This window comes from Haliaeetus albicilla, chromosome 12, assembly GCF_947461875.1.
Source record: "Haliaeetus albicilla chromosome 12, bHalAlb1.1, whole genome shotgun sequence".
NCBI classification, from domain to species: domain Eukaryota; kingdom Metazoa; phylum Chordata; class Aves; order Accipitriformes; family Accipitridae; genus Haliaeetus; species Haliaeetus albicilla.
This window is the reverse complement of record NC_091494.1, coordinates 19,450,167-19,468,312: the sequence shown is the minus strand read 5'-3', so window position 1 is coordinate 19,468,312 and position 18,146 is coordinate 19,450,167. Positions and strand designations below refer to the sequence as shown.

The following is an 18,146-nucleotide window of genomic DNA, read 5'->3' as shown; positions in this document are numbered from 1 at the left end:
CAGAAGAAATGCTCCAATAGATTTCTTCCATTCCTGAAGATGATAATGAAATGGCACATAAGGAATTGTTACTCAGTTGGGGGAAAAAAAAAAAAAAAAAGCTTTTAAAAGGGAAATGAGCTTGCTAGGGTAAAGTATGTGGGCAAAAGTGGAAAAAAATACGTTCTTCAAGTTTCAGCAGAGACTGACAGTCTGCTCCTTTCCAGTCTGCAGTTCTCTACCCAAAACCACAAGTTTATATGCACTGCAGACCAAATCAGGATCTGTAACACTTCCGAAGGAGTCTGTATCTTCCTGAGACCGTAAAAACACAGCAAGCACCAGGCAGGTGAAGTGATGCCACCTCACCACCATCATCTCCTGTTCCGCGCTGGCAACATTGCAAAGTTATTTCCCACATTAGAGTACACCTTGAAAAGCAAGAGAGATTTCACAGCTCTCTCTAGACTGGACACAACAGCAAGAGCTGAAATTGGACTGAAAAGCTACCTAAAATATTCCCTTTTTCATATCTTTTGTAGATTAACATATTATGTGGACATCTTTTCAGGCTTGTGCCCTTTGCTAGAATATACTGATTTACAAGGTGGAGTCAAGAAATCGGTCACTATAATAATATCACTCATAAGCACACAGCCCTTAAATCTCCATCATAGCAAATATCCCAGAGCAACTGGGATTCTTGGGGTTTCCAAATATGCTGTGCCCAGAAGGTGATTTCTCTGTGAAATCAAACCACACTTTAAACAGAAGGGCACTTTTCAGATTGGTGATGAAATTCTTAATTATGCAGCATCAACTGCAGCAGTGCTAGGAAGAAGCAAATTCACTTACAAATTATGCACATACATCAAAACCACCCTCTGTTTCAGAGACAAATGCCCAATCAATCCGATCTATTTTGCCATCTACAGCAGACGCTGCATCAGGCTATTTTATAACTATAAATTTTAATATGTCTTTCCTCACTAGAGTCAGTCAACTTGTGATTATCCAGACTCGGGGAGGAAGCTGAACTAACCCAAATAAAGTAAAGCACAGTCGAACAAAACCGGTGTAAATCAGATTGTGAAAATAAATGTTTTATTTTCTATATTAAACTCAGTGAAAACTGGAGTGACAATGTAGAAAAAGGTCAATGGTGGGAATAAAAGTGTTTTATTTTTGGTGTAACATGGTTCATTCGCAACTGGATAATCTGCCCACACAAAATTAAAAGTTGACAGCGTCTGTATTGCAAGCTAGGTGAGAGATTCAGGGAAAAAGCAAAGTTGATTTTGTTTCAGTCTTCGCTAGGACTCTGCTGCTTGGTCCAGGTGATGGATTAAGACGGAGCTGGGATGCAATTTACAGCTCTGTCCCCTGGGCAGCCTTTCCGGAGAAAGGAAAGCAGCAATGGAACAAGCGTAATCCTGATCGCTCGGCAAAATGTAATGTGCTTCCAAAACACACGGGGCAGGGCCACAGACAAGGGTTTAAATAAAACCAGTTTGTGAGAGAAAGATCTATTGCTAAGTTTAAGTTGAAGCTGCAGCCAGTGCCCAGCTGGGTGGGGAGGACAGACCAAAGACAACGGCTTCATCAGCAGAATTGGATCGAAGCAACCATCACACAGCTCTTCTGGTGCTATGATGTGCACATATAGGAGAGGCAGATAACTGTTAGAAGAAATTCTGTACATTCAATAATCATCCTTTTCTGCACATTCAATAATCATCCTTACAGAGTTATGATTTCCTATTACATTGTTCTGAATTATATTACAGGTGGCACACAGAATAAAAATTGGAGTCCCTCATTCTTTTATGCCTCTAAACCCAGGTGGAATGCTAGAAAACAATAAAGCTCCTTTTTCTCTTCCCCCCCCCCCCCCCCCTTACTTAAAGGAAAAGGTGCTTAATAGTAGTTTTAAGATTAAGAAGGAAATGGGTATTTAAAAAAGAAACATATTCCTCTTGGGTCACTAGGAAAAGCTGTTTCATTATTGCCTAGAACCAATGGAAATAAAGCCAGCATGTCATCAAATCCTTAATACAGCGTTAGATCTAATTGAATCTTTTGCATCTATTTTTAATGAGCAGCTCATTTGTTTAATGTGATGGCTACATAATTATGAATATGAGTTAGTTCTCTACTTGGGACATATTGGTTCTAATGCGATGATATTTAATTACTATCTCTCAAGGAATTGTAAGGAAAAAAGCTGCCAAGCTTGAAAATACAGTGAATTATTCCTTGTCCACTGGACTGAAGAGCCTGCACCCCATTTACCTGTGTGGTGTCCCTGAGGGGACTGAGCCTTTCAGCTCAGGTCTCTTTATCAGCATCTCGCACTGGATCTCTGTACAGAAACCAGCCCAATACCAACACACGCAGATGTATTACTGGGTGACACTTTCCATAAAAAGAGTTAAAAGCCTCATACTAAATGTGCAATAGCTCAGCGCAGCAATAGTGAGCGATAGGAATGAGGACGCAATCCAGCTGTTGAGACAGAAGCAACAGCACTCATTGGGAATGCACATCTGTTTTCATAGAAACGGCATCATCTGTTTTCCTTGCAGCCTTGTGACCCTATTTCTGTCTACTCCGGCCCCTAGAAATGGCTTCAAGAAGCCACCGAGGCACCTGCCGGGAGCTGCCTGTGCCGGTTTCTGTTCCCCAGGCCCGTGACTGGACATGCTGTCCCTGCCACATGTCACTGCTCAGCGCCTTCTCCGCTCTGCTTCAGCAGCTGGTTATTGCCAAGGGAGCTGACAGGAGCGGAGGTGAGGGAATTATTGCTGGCAATAACGTCTGCAGCAAATCTAGCCTTCTTGCCACGCTTTCTTTTAACCAAACCCACTCGGTATGAAGGGATCGATCTCTTGTAAATTCTCCTCCAGTGCTCGGGTTGAAGGGTGGCTCCCGAGACCTGCGTGCCTTTCTCACAGCTGTGAGGTTTGCCTCTTAGCGCTTCAATCACAGGTGCCTGTTCCCCAATAAAAATAATAAAACTCCTTAAAGATGCAAATAACAAACCTTTACCCTCCATCCAATGCTGTTTCACAGGGAACAGCCTACGCCCCTTGACTTGTCCTCTTTAACTACTATCGGTATTTGTATTTTCACGAAAAATGGCTTTTTGAGTATTTTTACAGAAGGGCTGTGTGCTGTGCCTTAGCCTTCCAACCAGCCCCGAGCACGAAGGGGTTACCCAGCCGTAAGCGCTCCACGCAGCGGGGCTGAATGCAGGTAATTTCTCAGCCAGCCAATTTGCCATTTTCTCTCTTTATGCCATTACTCTTCCCTTCGGTGTAAGCCTCCCTCACATGCGACCCCATCAATAACGCTGAGCTGAACGCAGAGCTTAGTTTCAAAAAAAATGGCCGTGGATCCTCACTGCTAATGCTTAGCTAGCTCTCGCTTAAATAGAACGACTATTTGGGGGCTGGTGGCCATAAGGGAACCCCCTCAAAAATGCATAGTTTTCTTTAATGATGTATCCTACCTACTCCATTCCTGGGCTACAGCAGTGGCACAAGTTAATTGCAGAGCAATCAGGGAATAACATCACTCCGTTGACATGAAGAACTGCAGAATTGCCATTATTTCCAGCAGAGCTACAGTGCAGTCCCCACAAATAACTATACAATTGACTTATATAAACCCTGTTATTGTCCTTCAAATGTTTTCTAGATAACAGGAGCTGTCATTGCGAGGGATTTCACAGGTATGCATTAACAAAATTAAATATTTATAGTTTAGCCAAAGTCAGAAATCTCATTGACATTACTGAATCAGACTTCGCTACTTACTCACGCAAAATAAACCCCATGTAACTCGTGCAACTTTTTGCCCAAATGAGGTAAGAAGGATTTAGCCAGTGAAACGCTACGGGACATACTCAGCTTCAGCTTTCTTACGGATGGTAACCTAAGGGACATCCAGAGCAGTAGCTTTGCCTCTTTGCACAGGAGAACTAGTAGGTCACTCCAAGCTAGGAAAAATCTATATGGACTAAGGATGCAAATGTCTAGAGGGAAACAGGGCTGACAAAAGCCATTTTTATCATTTCCATGATTTGCTCCATCTTAGAACAACACTGCAAGGGATTTTTTTTTTTTTTAAAGTTGCATATTTTGTCCTTCCAGCTGCAAGAAAGGCAGAGTACAGAAGGAGGAGAAGGGACAGCACAGACTAAAACACTAGCTTGGGCTGGCAGTGAAATATCACACTCAAATGCCTGAATAACCCACAGTGAAGAGAAGATTAGACAAATGAACAATAAAACTGACTGTTCCATCTTGTCCACAATGGATGGGAAAGTAATGAAAATCTCATGAAAGATAAATGGTAAAGTTAGTTTAAAATGGATTTAATGAAAGTAAAAGAGGATGAGTGCTCATTCCAGGCTGCTGATTTATATTTTCTATATTTTAGTCCTCATAACCAAGTTCTGTCTCGTTAGCCATTAGAAGTTTAATACAGGGTTACACGTTCAGTCAAAATCCAAGCAGCTTTTAATACTTTGAAGGAGCACAATGCTGCATTTTGAAAGATTAGCAAGGGCGTCCTTGGCTGGATCCTTGCATATTAAAAAGTGATCTTCAAACCCGAGTTTTTCTTGTGGGATGGGGGGATGGGGAATAATTCAAACCATCGCTCCCTTTTTTTTTCCTTCCATTGAACTTGGTATAATGTAAAATTATACCAAACTTGCAACAAAAGGAATAAAGGTTTACAAAGAATTAGCTACAAAATGAGTGGCTCTTGTGAAGATGAAATATGCTCCAAAATTAGCTGAGGGTTGGGGTTTTTTTTAAATTCTATATTCTTTGCCTTTCAGCTGCTCGCAGATTCTAGAAAGAATGAGCTAATTTTTCCCACTTCTTCCTCTCACTATTTTTCCACAGTATAAATAATACATAATAATAACAATATTGGTTTTATTTGGAAAAAAGTGGAATCTGTCTTGGTGTCAGAGCCAGGCTGGAGGCAGCCACAATGTGGATGAGGGTTATGCACCGTGACGAAACCCTCATGTTACACAGTGAGGACCACGAACCAGCAAACCCATTCTTGGCTAGATGTGCTGGAGGAACATCAGTAAAGGGATGCATGACCTTTTAGATGGGCAAAAATAAGCGAAAGTCCTTTATAAAGCAGGAGGCACAATACAAATGCAGCCCTGGGCTGCCTACAGCGCCTTGCCAGTGACTCAGCACTGAAACTGAGCCTCTCCTAGACCCAACCAGATAGCGCAGTCTCCTGTGACTCATCCCCAAAACAACAGCAAGGCTGCCCAAACGCGAGCGGGGCGTTGTGACAAAGGTACTACACACCAGTGTTCAGGGTGAGACCAGCCCACCCGCTCCCTATAGGAAAGGGCAGCAATTTTAGATTGCCACCACTGACCTGGGCTGAACGCAGACTGGGGCCTGAGCAGGTCTTCATCTCTGCAGGGCATGGGCAAGACAGGGCTGCTGCAACGGCCAGCCAAGGGCTAATTAGCTATTAGTAATACGCTAATAAGTAATAGTAATTGGCTAATTAGCTAATAAATACTTTAGAGCATTGGAGCCCCTGTCAGCTCCCTGGCTGCAGTGAGAGGGTATGGATCCAGATCTCTGTAGATTGACAGCAACGTCCTTGATCTTTTTAGCTGTATAAATAAGTAAACAAATAAATTACACACACGCGTTTCCCTTCAGAAATGAATGGGAATTTTCCACACACGGTCAAGGAGCAACCCTCTGCTCAAGGTTTCCTCCCATGCATGTCCCCAGGACTCCTACGTAATATAGGATCCTGCTCCAGCCTCTGCTTGCATCTCTGAATCTCCTCTGCCAGGCTCTGCTGCCATAAAGCAGCTGCTAGTGCTAAGTGACTTTCTGCACCAGCGGTCTTCTCATGAGCAACACTGATTTTTCTTTCCTTAGCAACTGAAGATGCAGGGTCTGACTTCAGTCAATTGATTTTGATAGGGATCGCATCCACTTGCACAGGGAGGAATTGGATGCGCCGTGAGTGTCTCAGTCCCTGAATGAACAATTGTACTAACAGCAAGGATGCAAAGGCAACAGATTTCAAGCTGTCACAGGTAGCAGTAACAGTCAATCACCTGCATGAAATGACTGTGTTACAGTAAATCCTCCTGCTCCGTGGAGTGAAACCATCCTGTTCCCAGCCTCTTTGGAGTCAAAGAAGCAACTCATTTCTTGATGAAACTCAGCTGGCCTTTAGTTTCCCATGGGAACATGTTGCATGGTAATTGTAATCCATGATCAAAATGAAGGAACGCAACCTTGGCAAAGCGAGTGCTTTCAGATGTGAATTGTACCCAGTGCCCGCTCGCTGCTCTGCACTCTTATTCTGATGCATTAGTATTTATAAACCACAAACTGCTTCTACTGGGTGTCTATTTCTGTAGTGGCTTGACCTCTCAGCCAAGACCTCAGTCCCGTTGCAAAGCTGCGGCAGAGGAGCTCCCAGAATACAGGCCCATCATCGCATCCCACGTGGTGAAGGTGACCCCTGTACTGTGACAGTCATGCCATGCCGTGAAGGGGTTGCCTGGGCACAGCCACATCCCAGCTGATCAATAGATGTGGGGAACTTGGCCATGAGTCTCCTACTGCTCTGTGATGGGTTTCTGGACACTTCTAACCCTAAGAACACAGTGGGTGCAACCAGGAGGCTCTCACATGTCACAAGCAGGGCAGCCAGCTGGGTTCCCTCTTCTCCATCTCCTACCAGCGCTGTGAGTTCTCCTCCCTGGTGCAGAAGGAGCAAATATATTACCCACCACGGCAAATGCCAGACAAATAAACACAGGTGCTTTTCGGGCCCTGATGAGCAGGGCACATCTCTCCCCAGAGAATAATCTCCCAGAAATCGACACATAACATTGAAAGACAAATGAGAATGAAAAGGCCTCTCAAATTTAATAGCCTCCATGAATTACACTGCCTTTTGTCTATATGGACTGTCACTCTTTCCATTAAAGAGTCACTGTCATCAGTAATCCATTTTAAGATTTATAGATGTGGAGATTTATAGACTTACTGTTCTTATCTGCTTTTTTTCCCCATGCATCTCCATGGGCCCCCAAAAGGTGGGATTCTATCCAAAACCTCTGCCCTACATCTGAAAATATAAACCTGTGATGGGATGGCAGGCTTTTGAATTGGATGCCAACAAAAGTAATAATGCTGATAAGGATAGCAAGGATGATAACGTAGCGGGGGAGAGGGGGGAACGACGACAAGGACAAGAAAGGATAAAAGATGAGCAGGAGAAAATAAGAGAGGGATAATCCAGGTTTTAATTCATTTTTCACAAATTGTCACTCTATAAATTCCGTAATTTCTTGAAAGAAAGAAAATAATTAGGTTACTTTTCCTCTTTGGTCATTTTTTACTTAAGAGAAAAAAACCTTGCACCCCTGAAATGTTGAAAATCCAACTTTTGCATCCAGGAAGGCCACTTAACAATGCTTACAATAAAGAATACACTCACGTGGGAGTATACTGACGTTACAAAGTCTCTTCAAACAGCTAGAGGAATTTTAGTATAAAATGAGCCTCAAGCTACCTGCTTTGCATATTTTTATCTGATTCTAGCGCAGTTGCACAGTTTGTTCTGATAGTAATTGAATATCCATATGTGGATTAATACCTTCAGCACAAAATAATTTGAATACCCTCGTGCTGCTTGAAACTAGTCTGTTTGCATGTGCAACTTGATACTGGGTAAAACTGCAAATAGTTACGTGACTTAGAAATCAAAGTACTATTCAAAAGCTTCTAACTCATTCCGAGTCTGGTTGCAGGATGCGTGTGTAAGAAACAGATCTACTTATCCTCAACCCATTATTCTACATATTACACTGACAGCAGGTAGCGTTCGAGGCAACTCTAAAAAAGTAGCATTGGACAAAATTCCTTAGGTAACCTTTAAAATCTCTCTTCCAGCTAAGTACTGCTTGGTATTTTTGTACATGCTTGTCTGTAAGGAGAACTAGGACAAATCTTTTTCTGAATTTTGTTGCTGTGTTAAAGAAAGCTGCTATATTTGGTGAGCTACCAAAGAGAATGCTTTGGTACAAATGGCTATGGTGTAAATCAATGGAAGTCTGCAGGCAACACTATCCACGTATATTAAAAACAAGGTTCTCTTCCCAAACGCAAATTTGCTTAAAGAACAGTGAACTGTGGGGACTGAATGTGTAATGCATTCTAATTAGCTGCCTCTTAATCATAGCTATTACCATGGACTATCGTCGTCTTGGAAGCTGTGTCTGTGCTGATCCTTTACAACATGCACATGTGATGGCTGTCAAAGTAATTACCAGCAGAAATTTCACTTGGTATTTCCTAGCTCCAGACAGAGAGAAACTTTAGTGGTTGGATTAATTTTGCTGTGCTCTTGGGGAAAGGCAGAAGGGTGCTAGGACTCATTTTAAATTGATCCTACTCAAGCTCTTCAGCAGATAGGGCTATGACCCATGAATTTAAGAGCTGGCTTCCTTTGCTCTTACGTGTTACATAGGAAGGAAACTACGAAGCCAAAGCTGTTAGTCTCCTCCTTGAACAGACAGTTTCCTAAATAAGTGCCCTGTGCCCATTGCCTTTAATAATCCCTTGGCTGAATGTCATTAATATGCATGTATTTTTCTCCCAACAGCATTGTTCTCTTGCAAAACAGTTTCTATACTGGGTCTTTTATGCACACCACCTTTTGTATGGCACGACAGCTATTTGAGAAATAAAATTCAACAGGGCAGAACTGTAAGTGATAGGAATTTAGTGTGCTTACACTGCTGTTGTCCCATCTTTAAGGTGACACTGAACTGAGGTCATTTCATGGAGCAACAGCATTGCGGAGACTTTGCAAAGAAGCAGGGTGTTCAGCTACAGCCAAATTCTTCCTCTCTGGGAAGTGCTTACCGTATTTTGAGCACCAAGGGGATGTTTGTGTTATTCTGTGGGCTAAGAAAAATGGGAAAATACTGTAGAGCGTGCTCACTCTTCCAACACTCCTCCTGCATCAGAAGGAGGGCTGTCTGTAGTCACGTCCTCCTCCACCTGAAGACAGCTGTTTGTTTCAAAGCACATGAACTGGGCATCTTCCCAAACCCACAGATCTTGCAAATCCAGGAGGAAAGGAGACATTGTACCTGGAAGCACAGAAGTTGTTTGCAGCTGCTCCAAAGGCTTCTTCCAGGCCAACCATCTCCGGCACAACTGCTGCAACACGAGGAGCTCCTTGCTGGCCGCCCCGTTGTGGTGGTACAGTGGTCGGACGCTGGGTGTTCACCACTGAACAGTTCCCACTTGGATCCGCAGCAGCAGAAGAGGATGGAGCAGTAGTTTGGCAAATGGCCTCTCTCCTTCCCCATCTCCCTTGCTCCAAATGCCCCAAATCTCTGGGCAGGGCCAGTCGTGCCGGAGACCCGGCGAAGAGGGAGGCACACGGGAGGCAGCAGCCTCCGTGCCCACATGAGAGCTTTCAGAAAAGCGCATGTGATCAGTTATTAAATACATCTGCAAACAAAGCAGGTGATTGAAAATGCCATTTCGCAGCCTCCTGGCAGTCGTCGCCATGCTGACGGGGAGCCACGCAGCATCAGACAGTGGAGAGCCCAAACCTCATTTTTTACACACACATCCCCCCTACTTTAGGTAGTGATTTAGAGATCCGAGGAAGCAGTTGACAGTTTAATATTTAAACAATTTGTTTCATGTTTAGACCATCATGTTAATGATCTGCGTGTCACAACAATAATCAAGTGGGGTAGAAACTCACTTGCAATTAGCCACTTCTCCTGTCACAGCCTACAGCGTATCAGGCCCATGGCTTCTAATTTTAGCCAAATGCTTGCTTTAAAATCTAATTTACATTCTGGTCCCCCCCTAAATCCACAAATAGTTGTGTTCCCCACGGCTCTGTATATAAAGTCTCCTGACTGACAGGAGATGAGTCTGTGACAGCCCCCAGTGCAGAGCTGGTCCCTTCCCTCCTCCCAGGCCGTTCCCCCTGTCAGCTCCTTGTTCCCCCCCCCCCGCGACACCAGATGGCTGCAGTCCTCTCCCTGCTCTCCCGGGGGAAAAACATTTCATTTCTGGGTGCCACACTGAGGAAGACACCCGCCAAACTCCTCACGGCTTCTGTCCATGCACTGTAGAGTATCCTACAACTGTTGAAGGAGGACATGGTTATTCCAAAAATTTGGGTACCCATCAGGGAAAACAGAGGCAAAGCCATAAAATTATATATTCAGGCTGTTTTTGAACTATTCAAGTGGTAAGAAAATAGCCTGACTGGTTGTGCTGCTGCTCCACAGCCCTTACTCAAAACCAGATTTAAGCCTCTTGCACTAAATACCTTCTTCTTGCCTCTTTATTGTCCCTCTTCAATAATCTGCATTGTGCTGGTACTAATCCCAGCCAGAGGCCTGTTGTGCTGGAGACCGTGCTTACAAAGCCACAAGACCAATGCCCTAAAGAGCTTTAAACCTCACTTTAATTTTGGTGCAAATTATGTAAAACAAAGTGTTCACAGCACTGTTCAACAAGCTGGGGATTTCTTCAGGAATGTGTATTATGTTGAAAAATGGAGTTGGACTCTTTTTCTTTCTTTAAATAAAAGCAAAACAATAACCTCGCCACCAAAAACAGCTTTTACCAACAGTAACCTGCGTAACGTTTAGAACAGCAGAGAGTTTTTGACTGATTGTCCTGTGCGTATCAAATCTCAGCTCTGCTGTGGTGGAGACCTGAGTAACAATATCCACAGCAACATGCTGCCTGCATCTCTTCAACATCTTTATTAATGATGTACAGCCGAGCCCCTGCTGCTCGCTGGCGCTTACCACCAGATTTATGGCTAACTTCCAGGGCCTTTCCCACTACTCTTAATTTATTATAGCAAGAGTGTTCATACATGAGAGTTCCGTGTTAGGGAGACAGCAGCGCATCCGGTACCATTTTAAAGTCCTACCAGCTTAGGCAGCCAAAGTCTCAGGGAAGCAAGTCTCTCCCAGCTAACGAGTTGCAAAGTTGCTTTTTTAGCCTTTGCAAAGTGTTTATCACGGTCGTAAAGCGAGTAGTCTGCATCTGGCCACTGACTCTTGCAAAGTGTCCCCAGGAGGGTGGCTGCAAAACTGCTGAAGTCTGAGCTAAGCCCTTTCATCTCCCACCAAGTCACCGCAATTCAGCTTACAGACGGTAATCTCTTTTTCCCTTTTTCCAGTGTGATTTGATTGTATCTAAACCTCCCAAATTCCCACCTCAGATCTTGCTGCCAGTTAAATTTACCTGCTTTCTCTTGATATATTTTTTACTCTTGCCCCAAACTGTATCAAAGGGCTGGTGGGCTCCAAGAGTGATGTTCCCAGGGGACCACAGACCTTCCCCACACCAGAAATGATGCAAAACCTCTAAGACTGAAGAGCAAAGTCTGGCCTCTTCAACTGTCAGAGCCTCTGCACAGCCTGACCCTACTACAGACCTTAAAGAGGTAAAGTGGAGCCGTTCCCTTCTCTCTTGGCATCCCTGCCTGACACGCCACCTTGGACATGGAGCTGCAGGAGCCTCAGGGGCCTCTCCGAGAAGAGATTCCCACTGCTCTCTGTGAGGGCTGGAAGTGGCGAGCTGCCCTCCAGGGCCAGCCCTGGAGAAGCAAAGCCCTCGCAGCTGGTAAGGCTTGGCAGCCTTGCTCTTCACCGTCAGCGCACCCGAAGCACAGGTTCACAATCAGCTAACGCGACTTGAAGGTAATTTGCTCTGTCAGATGAGACTTCTGGACGGATCCCCTCAACCAGCGTGGTCAGAGATGCTACCTGCCCCCCCTCCCCTTGTTATAGCCCATGTCATCTTACTCCAGCTCAGCCCTGCCTGGGTCACTCTCAGGCAGTCCCTAGCTCCGCTCCGACTTACCCTGGGAGTGCAGGACAGCAGTGACGGAAAACCAGCCACAGAAGCTCGCTCACGGGCAAGGCAACAATAGCGAAGGCCCTGCACAGTTTATCTGTAATTACATTTTCCAGCTGTATCCAGAATGAAAAAGTCATACACATTGTAATACGGTCTAATAACAATCACTCTATGAATCTAAACTATTTAATAGTAAATGACCCTTTCCAGTACTTTTTTTTCTTAGCCTTTCTAATAGAATTTCTTTATTAGTAATTTTTTATTAAATTTGACAAGGTGATAACAAAAGGCTATAGAAAAGTATTCAGCTTTATTATAGTCTATAGTACTTTTCCATAAAGGTTAATATGGACTCACCACTCCTAATAATTAAATGGCAATAATTCTGCTGAGAATATTCAAACCTTACAGTTCTGCCCTTTCAAGAAAAAATCCTTCATTTTACGTTTATGTTCTACTCCACTCTTCTTCTGCGGTTTTCCCCATCAATAAGTGCAGGAATTTAGGGATATCTTCTCTTTCCTCCCCAAGTACTACTGGACACGCTACAGTAAAATACAAAATAAAATCTACTAATCAAGCCAGTTCTAAAGCTGTCAACATATTTTCTTCCCTAACTATATATCCAAATCATCTCAAAAGTATTGTAGTCTTCTCTTAGAGTTGATAAGCCATTTAATGTATTATTCTGGTGACAGACAAGCTGGCATTTGCTACAAGCATTTTTATGATTCAGTAGTTTTCAGAGAGACTAGAAAACTAAGCAGCAGATTTACAATATAACAAAATAAAAGCAGAGATCTCATCTGCCTGATGAATGACTAAAGCAGCTTTCATCTGTGGATTTTCAGCTAGTTTGCCTGAAGGTGGAGAACTTATTGTTTAGGATGTGATAACGGTACCCTCAGGCTATAACCAAATGGCATGTGTTGAAGGCTGTACCCATGCAGGGGGTAGAGAGACTTAACTCTGGGGCAGCCTCCATCTAAGCAAGACATGTAAGTGCAATAAATTCGAAAGGAAAAGGAGACACAAGGAAAAGAGAAATGCTGTGTGCACGTATATGGGCTAACAAGCACGTATGCACCAGCAGCCATGCCTGGCTGGCTGCCCTGCTCAGCCAGTTGGCTCTTTGGTAAGGGTGCCGCAGCAGATGTGGGGCTTTTTCAGAAAGAAAGAAAGAAATGCAAGGACAACTGCAGCTGAAAGGCCATTACAGACATAAAATTTGGCACCAACAGGCAGGCCAGTATTACTGGCTGACTTATTCCTTAGAAAACAGATCACGCCTCCCTCTTGGCCAAGTAATGAGTCAGCGGTTGAGATGAGGGGAGAGCTCTGGCCTCTTGACTTCCATTCTCCACAGCTGACCAGAGATCACTCCAGCTGTCTTCCAGCAAAGGCCAGCTCCAGGGCCCAACTTCGGTAGCAAACACTTAAGCCGTGTTTCACGTGGGAGGGCAAGCAAGTCAGGTTTCACTGACTAAAGTGAACCACTAATAGCATGCGTGCCTGTCTCTCGGCACCAAGGGCCACATTCAGCCCACCTTCCACCGAAGGTTAACCAGGCTGTTTCGAGCTAAAATGCCATAGGCAGTGTGAGAGCGACGGAAAATTCATACCGTCCCAGCATCCTCTTCTTCTGCCTCTCCATCACCTCTAATCTTTCATCTCCCTCTCCTAGGACTTCATCCATACCCTATCAAAAAGGCCCCAAAAGTCAGCTTCTCTCCCCACAAAGCAAATGGCCAGGAGAACATGAGACACTGTCAGATCTGGACTACACACAAAGTCTTCCAAGGCCAGTGGGAATACTGGACAAAACCAGTAATTGCATTGACTATGCACATACATTTTGGTGCCTTCCATATGATTTTTAAACCACAAGTAATGCCAGCTTCCAAAGATTCATCCTATATTTGAACCTTGCTTGCTGTCTTCCACTTGCTTAGCCGTGAACATGATTTTAACAAAGCCATTTCAACCTCTTAGTTAATTTGTTTCTGAGGCCTTTCTCTTTCAGAGTGTGTAATTAAACTAAAAGAGCCTGGAAAAGCCCCTTACAGTAAATAATTTACAAGTTCCTCCCTGGGGACATTTTTTAATTATAACTCCACTGGTCAGATCTTACTGAATACTCCGAGATAGCAATCCCTGCTGAGATCCTGAAATATAATTAACTTATTCCTTTGGTAATGGTATTTTTCCTCAGCCTATCCATTTCTTATGCAGGGCAGACAGATTTGTTTATAAACAAAGTAGAGATTGATAGACGCTTTGTCATAAGAATAGCAATAATGGCATTCACTGCAACAGATGGGGGCACGTCCATTTGAGGAAAGATGATACTGTTTTGAAGCAATTTTTATAAATCCTACTCTGACAATCCAGCATGGAGAGATACAAAAGAGCAACCAGACAGCCCCGATTCCTCTCCTTCTTGGCAGCCTGCCTTGCTCCCCAAGTGCCATTTTATGCATAGCAAACGTAAATAATTCTGACGCACCTACCAACCCCCTAACCTTTGTGCTTCGGAAACACTGCTATATACTATCAAACTGACAGTCATTTCATGTTATGTGGCAAAAAGAAAAACCCTGAGCGACAGCAGCAAGGTTGGGGATGTCAAATGAAAGCTGTCACATTTATTTAGCTCCGTGATTCTCAAGACAATATACATAAATATTGTTTTACTATCCCCACCAGCCAAATGTTAAGAGCTATCTGCATCAGCCAGGGTCCTGCGGCTCCCTCAGCCTGGCCAATGAGCCTGTGATGATCTCCTCCTGACCCAGGAGAGGCTGGCAAGAAACAAAGCACCAGCTCCTCTTGTTCCCAATGATACAGTACATTAAATAGCTTCCTCATCCTTTCCCACTGCAGCTGTAACCAAAAGGGCGGTTTGGAGTGAGAGAAGGAGAGAATGCCTCCATGATGTATTGAAATGTGATCTGTGAAATAAGAAGTTTGGGGACACTCGTTGCTTCAAGTCCTGAAAGCCTTCAAAGCTTGCTTGCTTGTCCTATACCAATTAGTACCAGCAGCTCCAGAGAGCCCATGAGGACAAAGCTTGGTGCCTAGCTGTGGCTGTGCTGGATGGGGGCCTGTATTTTGCATTTGAACTCTTCCTTTTTACTTTTTCCCACCTATTTTGAACTACCACACAACAAAACATATGACCAAGTCCTCGTCTCTCCCTAAGCACTTTGTTTCTGTACAGTTGATAGTGCTGGCTCTGAAGTCTCTTCATCATATGCTGCCCTTTTTGTACACAGTTGTTCACCTAGTATGTCCTGTAGTGAAATACAAGTCAAGCTAGCCCTTATTCTAGTGAACAAATCAAAGCTCAGATAGCAAGATCAAAAGCTAATTCAAAGGGCCATAAAGTGTTGTGACTAAACTCATATCTGAGCAAATAATAATAATAATAATACCCTCTTATATAAAGAATGCCTCAGAAAAGCCACAAGACGCAGAGGTTTTGGATAAAAAACTGCTTTCACACTAGCCATTTGATTTATGTGGCACAAGGCATCCTAATAAAACAGTTCAAAGAAGTAGTATTCAGTTTTAAAACCAAACATTGTGGCTTCCCCTAAGCTTGAATGTAGCAGCAAGAGGTCATTAGCCTCTGATTATGTCCTGTTATGCTGATGTGGCCTCTTAATTTTGTGCCTAAAGTAGAACTGGAGCAGCATTCATGCAGTCATGCCTAGTGTCACACTAACCAAAAACATGTAAACATGTCTCAGGATCTCAGACTAACCTCCATGGCTAAACCTTGGGGCAGGACACCACTAAAAGCACCCACTAGTTTTGGTAAGGTGGAAGCAGGTAGCTGGTTGAATGGGGCTGGACTTAATATATACATTTAAAACATCTATCATCAGAATTGGGATCCAGGTTTCTGCTGTGAAAAATACTGGCTTCAGTGTAGCTTTGTTGATGTCCATGGCAGGCCATGCCATATGGCATAGTGCTGAGCCTAATGTGATGGGTGAACTCAAACAGCCTTGCAGACAAACCTAGAAATAGGTCTGCCACACACAAAGCCTCCCCCATCTTTTTATTTGTTGCTCTCCATATGCCAACAGAAGTTCAGAAGTGAAGAAGGGATTAAAATACTGCCAGGACAGACATTGTGAAAAACAACAGCCTGATTTTCTCATCATATTTATTCTCCAAAGGTCTTGACTTGTAAGAGTCTGTCTCCCTCCTGCAAGGCAGTACAGCTGGCAGCACTGTAGAGCTGAGAGGAGCCGGAGGACGCTCCACCGCATGCGTCATCTCAACTTCTGCTTGCACAGCCCTTTGTGATACATGAACACATCTTTGCGTCTTTCATTTGGTGGAATGAAATAGTTTGATAAAGAACCAATGGAAGGCCAAGTCTGATCACCACAATTTTACTAAACAGTCCATACTGCAAACTGCTACAAGCTGTCTTGTTCAGGTTGCAGCTTTTCTGCACACACTGGTGGAAAGCCCAGCAGGCCAATACTGAAGGTATCTTCACCCCAGCCAGATGGACCTTTGTTAACACAGGATGGAGAAGCACCAGGGAGCACAGGCCAGAGAGACCTGAGTTGCTAAGCTTATGTTCACCCCAGAGCAAGAGGGTTTAATTAGTTACTGTATTAGCAAAATGGAAATAAAACTGAATACAAGGATTCTGAGATGAAAAGGTTCATACGTACTGTAGGCATGGTTTTGTTCACAAAAGCAGTTATTGTTGAGGAAGTCTTAAGGTCATTCTGCTCTGCAGCTGGTCCTTGAGAATTCATGGATTTTTTAATGATGACACAGAGTAGTTTGGTGAAAATAAATGCACTGATTTATTGATTAAAGGAGGAGTTAAACATTTACAGAAAAAGTGAAGTTGCACTGAAGAAAGAACACAGAATTTTGACAGTTTGATTGATCCTGACTGGAAATATTGTGTCCTATTATGATGAGGACAGCGTGCAGAGGAAAACTCGCTATCTCCAGATAGCGAGTTTTTTCAGAGGTAGAATCACTATCTTGTTCCTGATTTCCAGGATGGTCTGGAGAACTGGAGAACAAACAACCTTCCGTCCAAAAACTTACTCAATCCATAAAACCTGCTCTCTGCAATTCTTAGCATCTCTTTAACATAGGACTCATACATCACACAATACTTTTGGACATTATGAATGGCCCATGTACAAAATTATAGAACTTAAAGTAATTTTTAATATTATTTTACAAAAAAAGAGCTGTTTTCCTCCAGTTGGAGAACTCACTGACCGCATTTTAGACTACATTACAATCTTGTATTCAGATAAAGGAAAGAACCGTATACCAAAGCTACAGACATGAACCTTTTTTTATTAACAGATACTCCCTTTATTTTAAGACAACTTCAAGGAGCCAAGTAAACAGTCAAAATTATTGTATACACGAAAATCCATTAAGGCTTTTTTCCAATCACCATTTTTTGCCCAGTTACTATAGGACTTATCTGGCAGTTTCTTGTTTTGCTCATGGATGCACATAATATTTAAGTACTACGAACTTTCACTATAACAAGTATCTAATTCCAGAATGAATCAAGAACTGTCATTAGTACACAGTTCACTTTTAATAAAACTGTTAAGTATCAAGTAGCTTGTTTCTCAAAACTACGATGAGAAGAAATGGTCCTTACCATAATGAAGTCACACATTCTCGTCTCTATTGATTCTAGAATAAGAATTCACACCAGCTATTTGCTAATTAAAAGCAAATCAATGCAATCCTCACTACTATTACCACATTTACACTGCTCGGGTTTTTTTGTTCAAACACAAATAGTGTATTTTATTGCTTCCAAAATCATGTATGACTACCAAAAAGTCATGATTGATGGATCTGATGTCTTTGGTTGGTCACTTTGAAGGTGGGTTGGTATCAAGATACTTTCAGTGATCTTCATAAAGGATTTCATCTATTTGGACATCATTTTCTGCCACAGGCACTGATTCACAAATCTGTTCCCTAAAAGCCAAGGCAATTGTGTAAGGCTTTCCCCTGGCATGTTTCATACATCTTTCAAGATAGGTATCATAATATCCTTTCCCTCTTCCCAATCTGTTGCCTTTTTTGTCAAACCCAAGGCCTGGCATGAAGATAAGGTCAAGACCTCCTGTAGAAAAATGAAATAAACATTAGTGGATGCACTGTGGATTTCCTGATGGCTTGACTATATCCACATAACTTCAGACATTT

General features: G+C 43.1%; 1 protein-coding gene across 3 annotated transcripts in view; it reads right to left on the bottom strand.

Moving 5' to 3' along the window:
- MTHFS (methenyltetrahydrofolate synthetase) overlaps nt 1–18,146 on the bottom strand; it is a 79,801-nt gene that overhangs the window by 38,414 nt on the left and 23,241 nt on the right. For 2 of the 3 annotated variants that reach the window (XM_069798433.1, XM_009924668.2), the window contains exon 3: nt 16,732–18,063. The exons of the other annotated variant lie outside the window; for it this stretch is intronic. In XM_069798433.1, coding sequence (XP_069654534.1) covers nt 17,840–18,063 — 224 coding nt within the window. In that variant the 3' untranslated portion in view covers nt 16,732–17,839. Of the gene's footprint in view, nt 1–16,731; nt 18,064–18,146 lie in introns of those variants that run through there. 3 annotated transcript variants of the gene reach the window in all.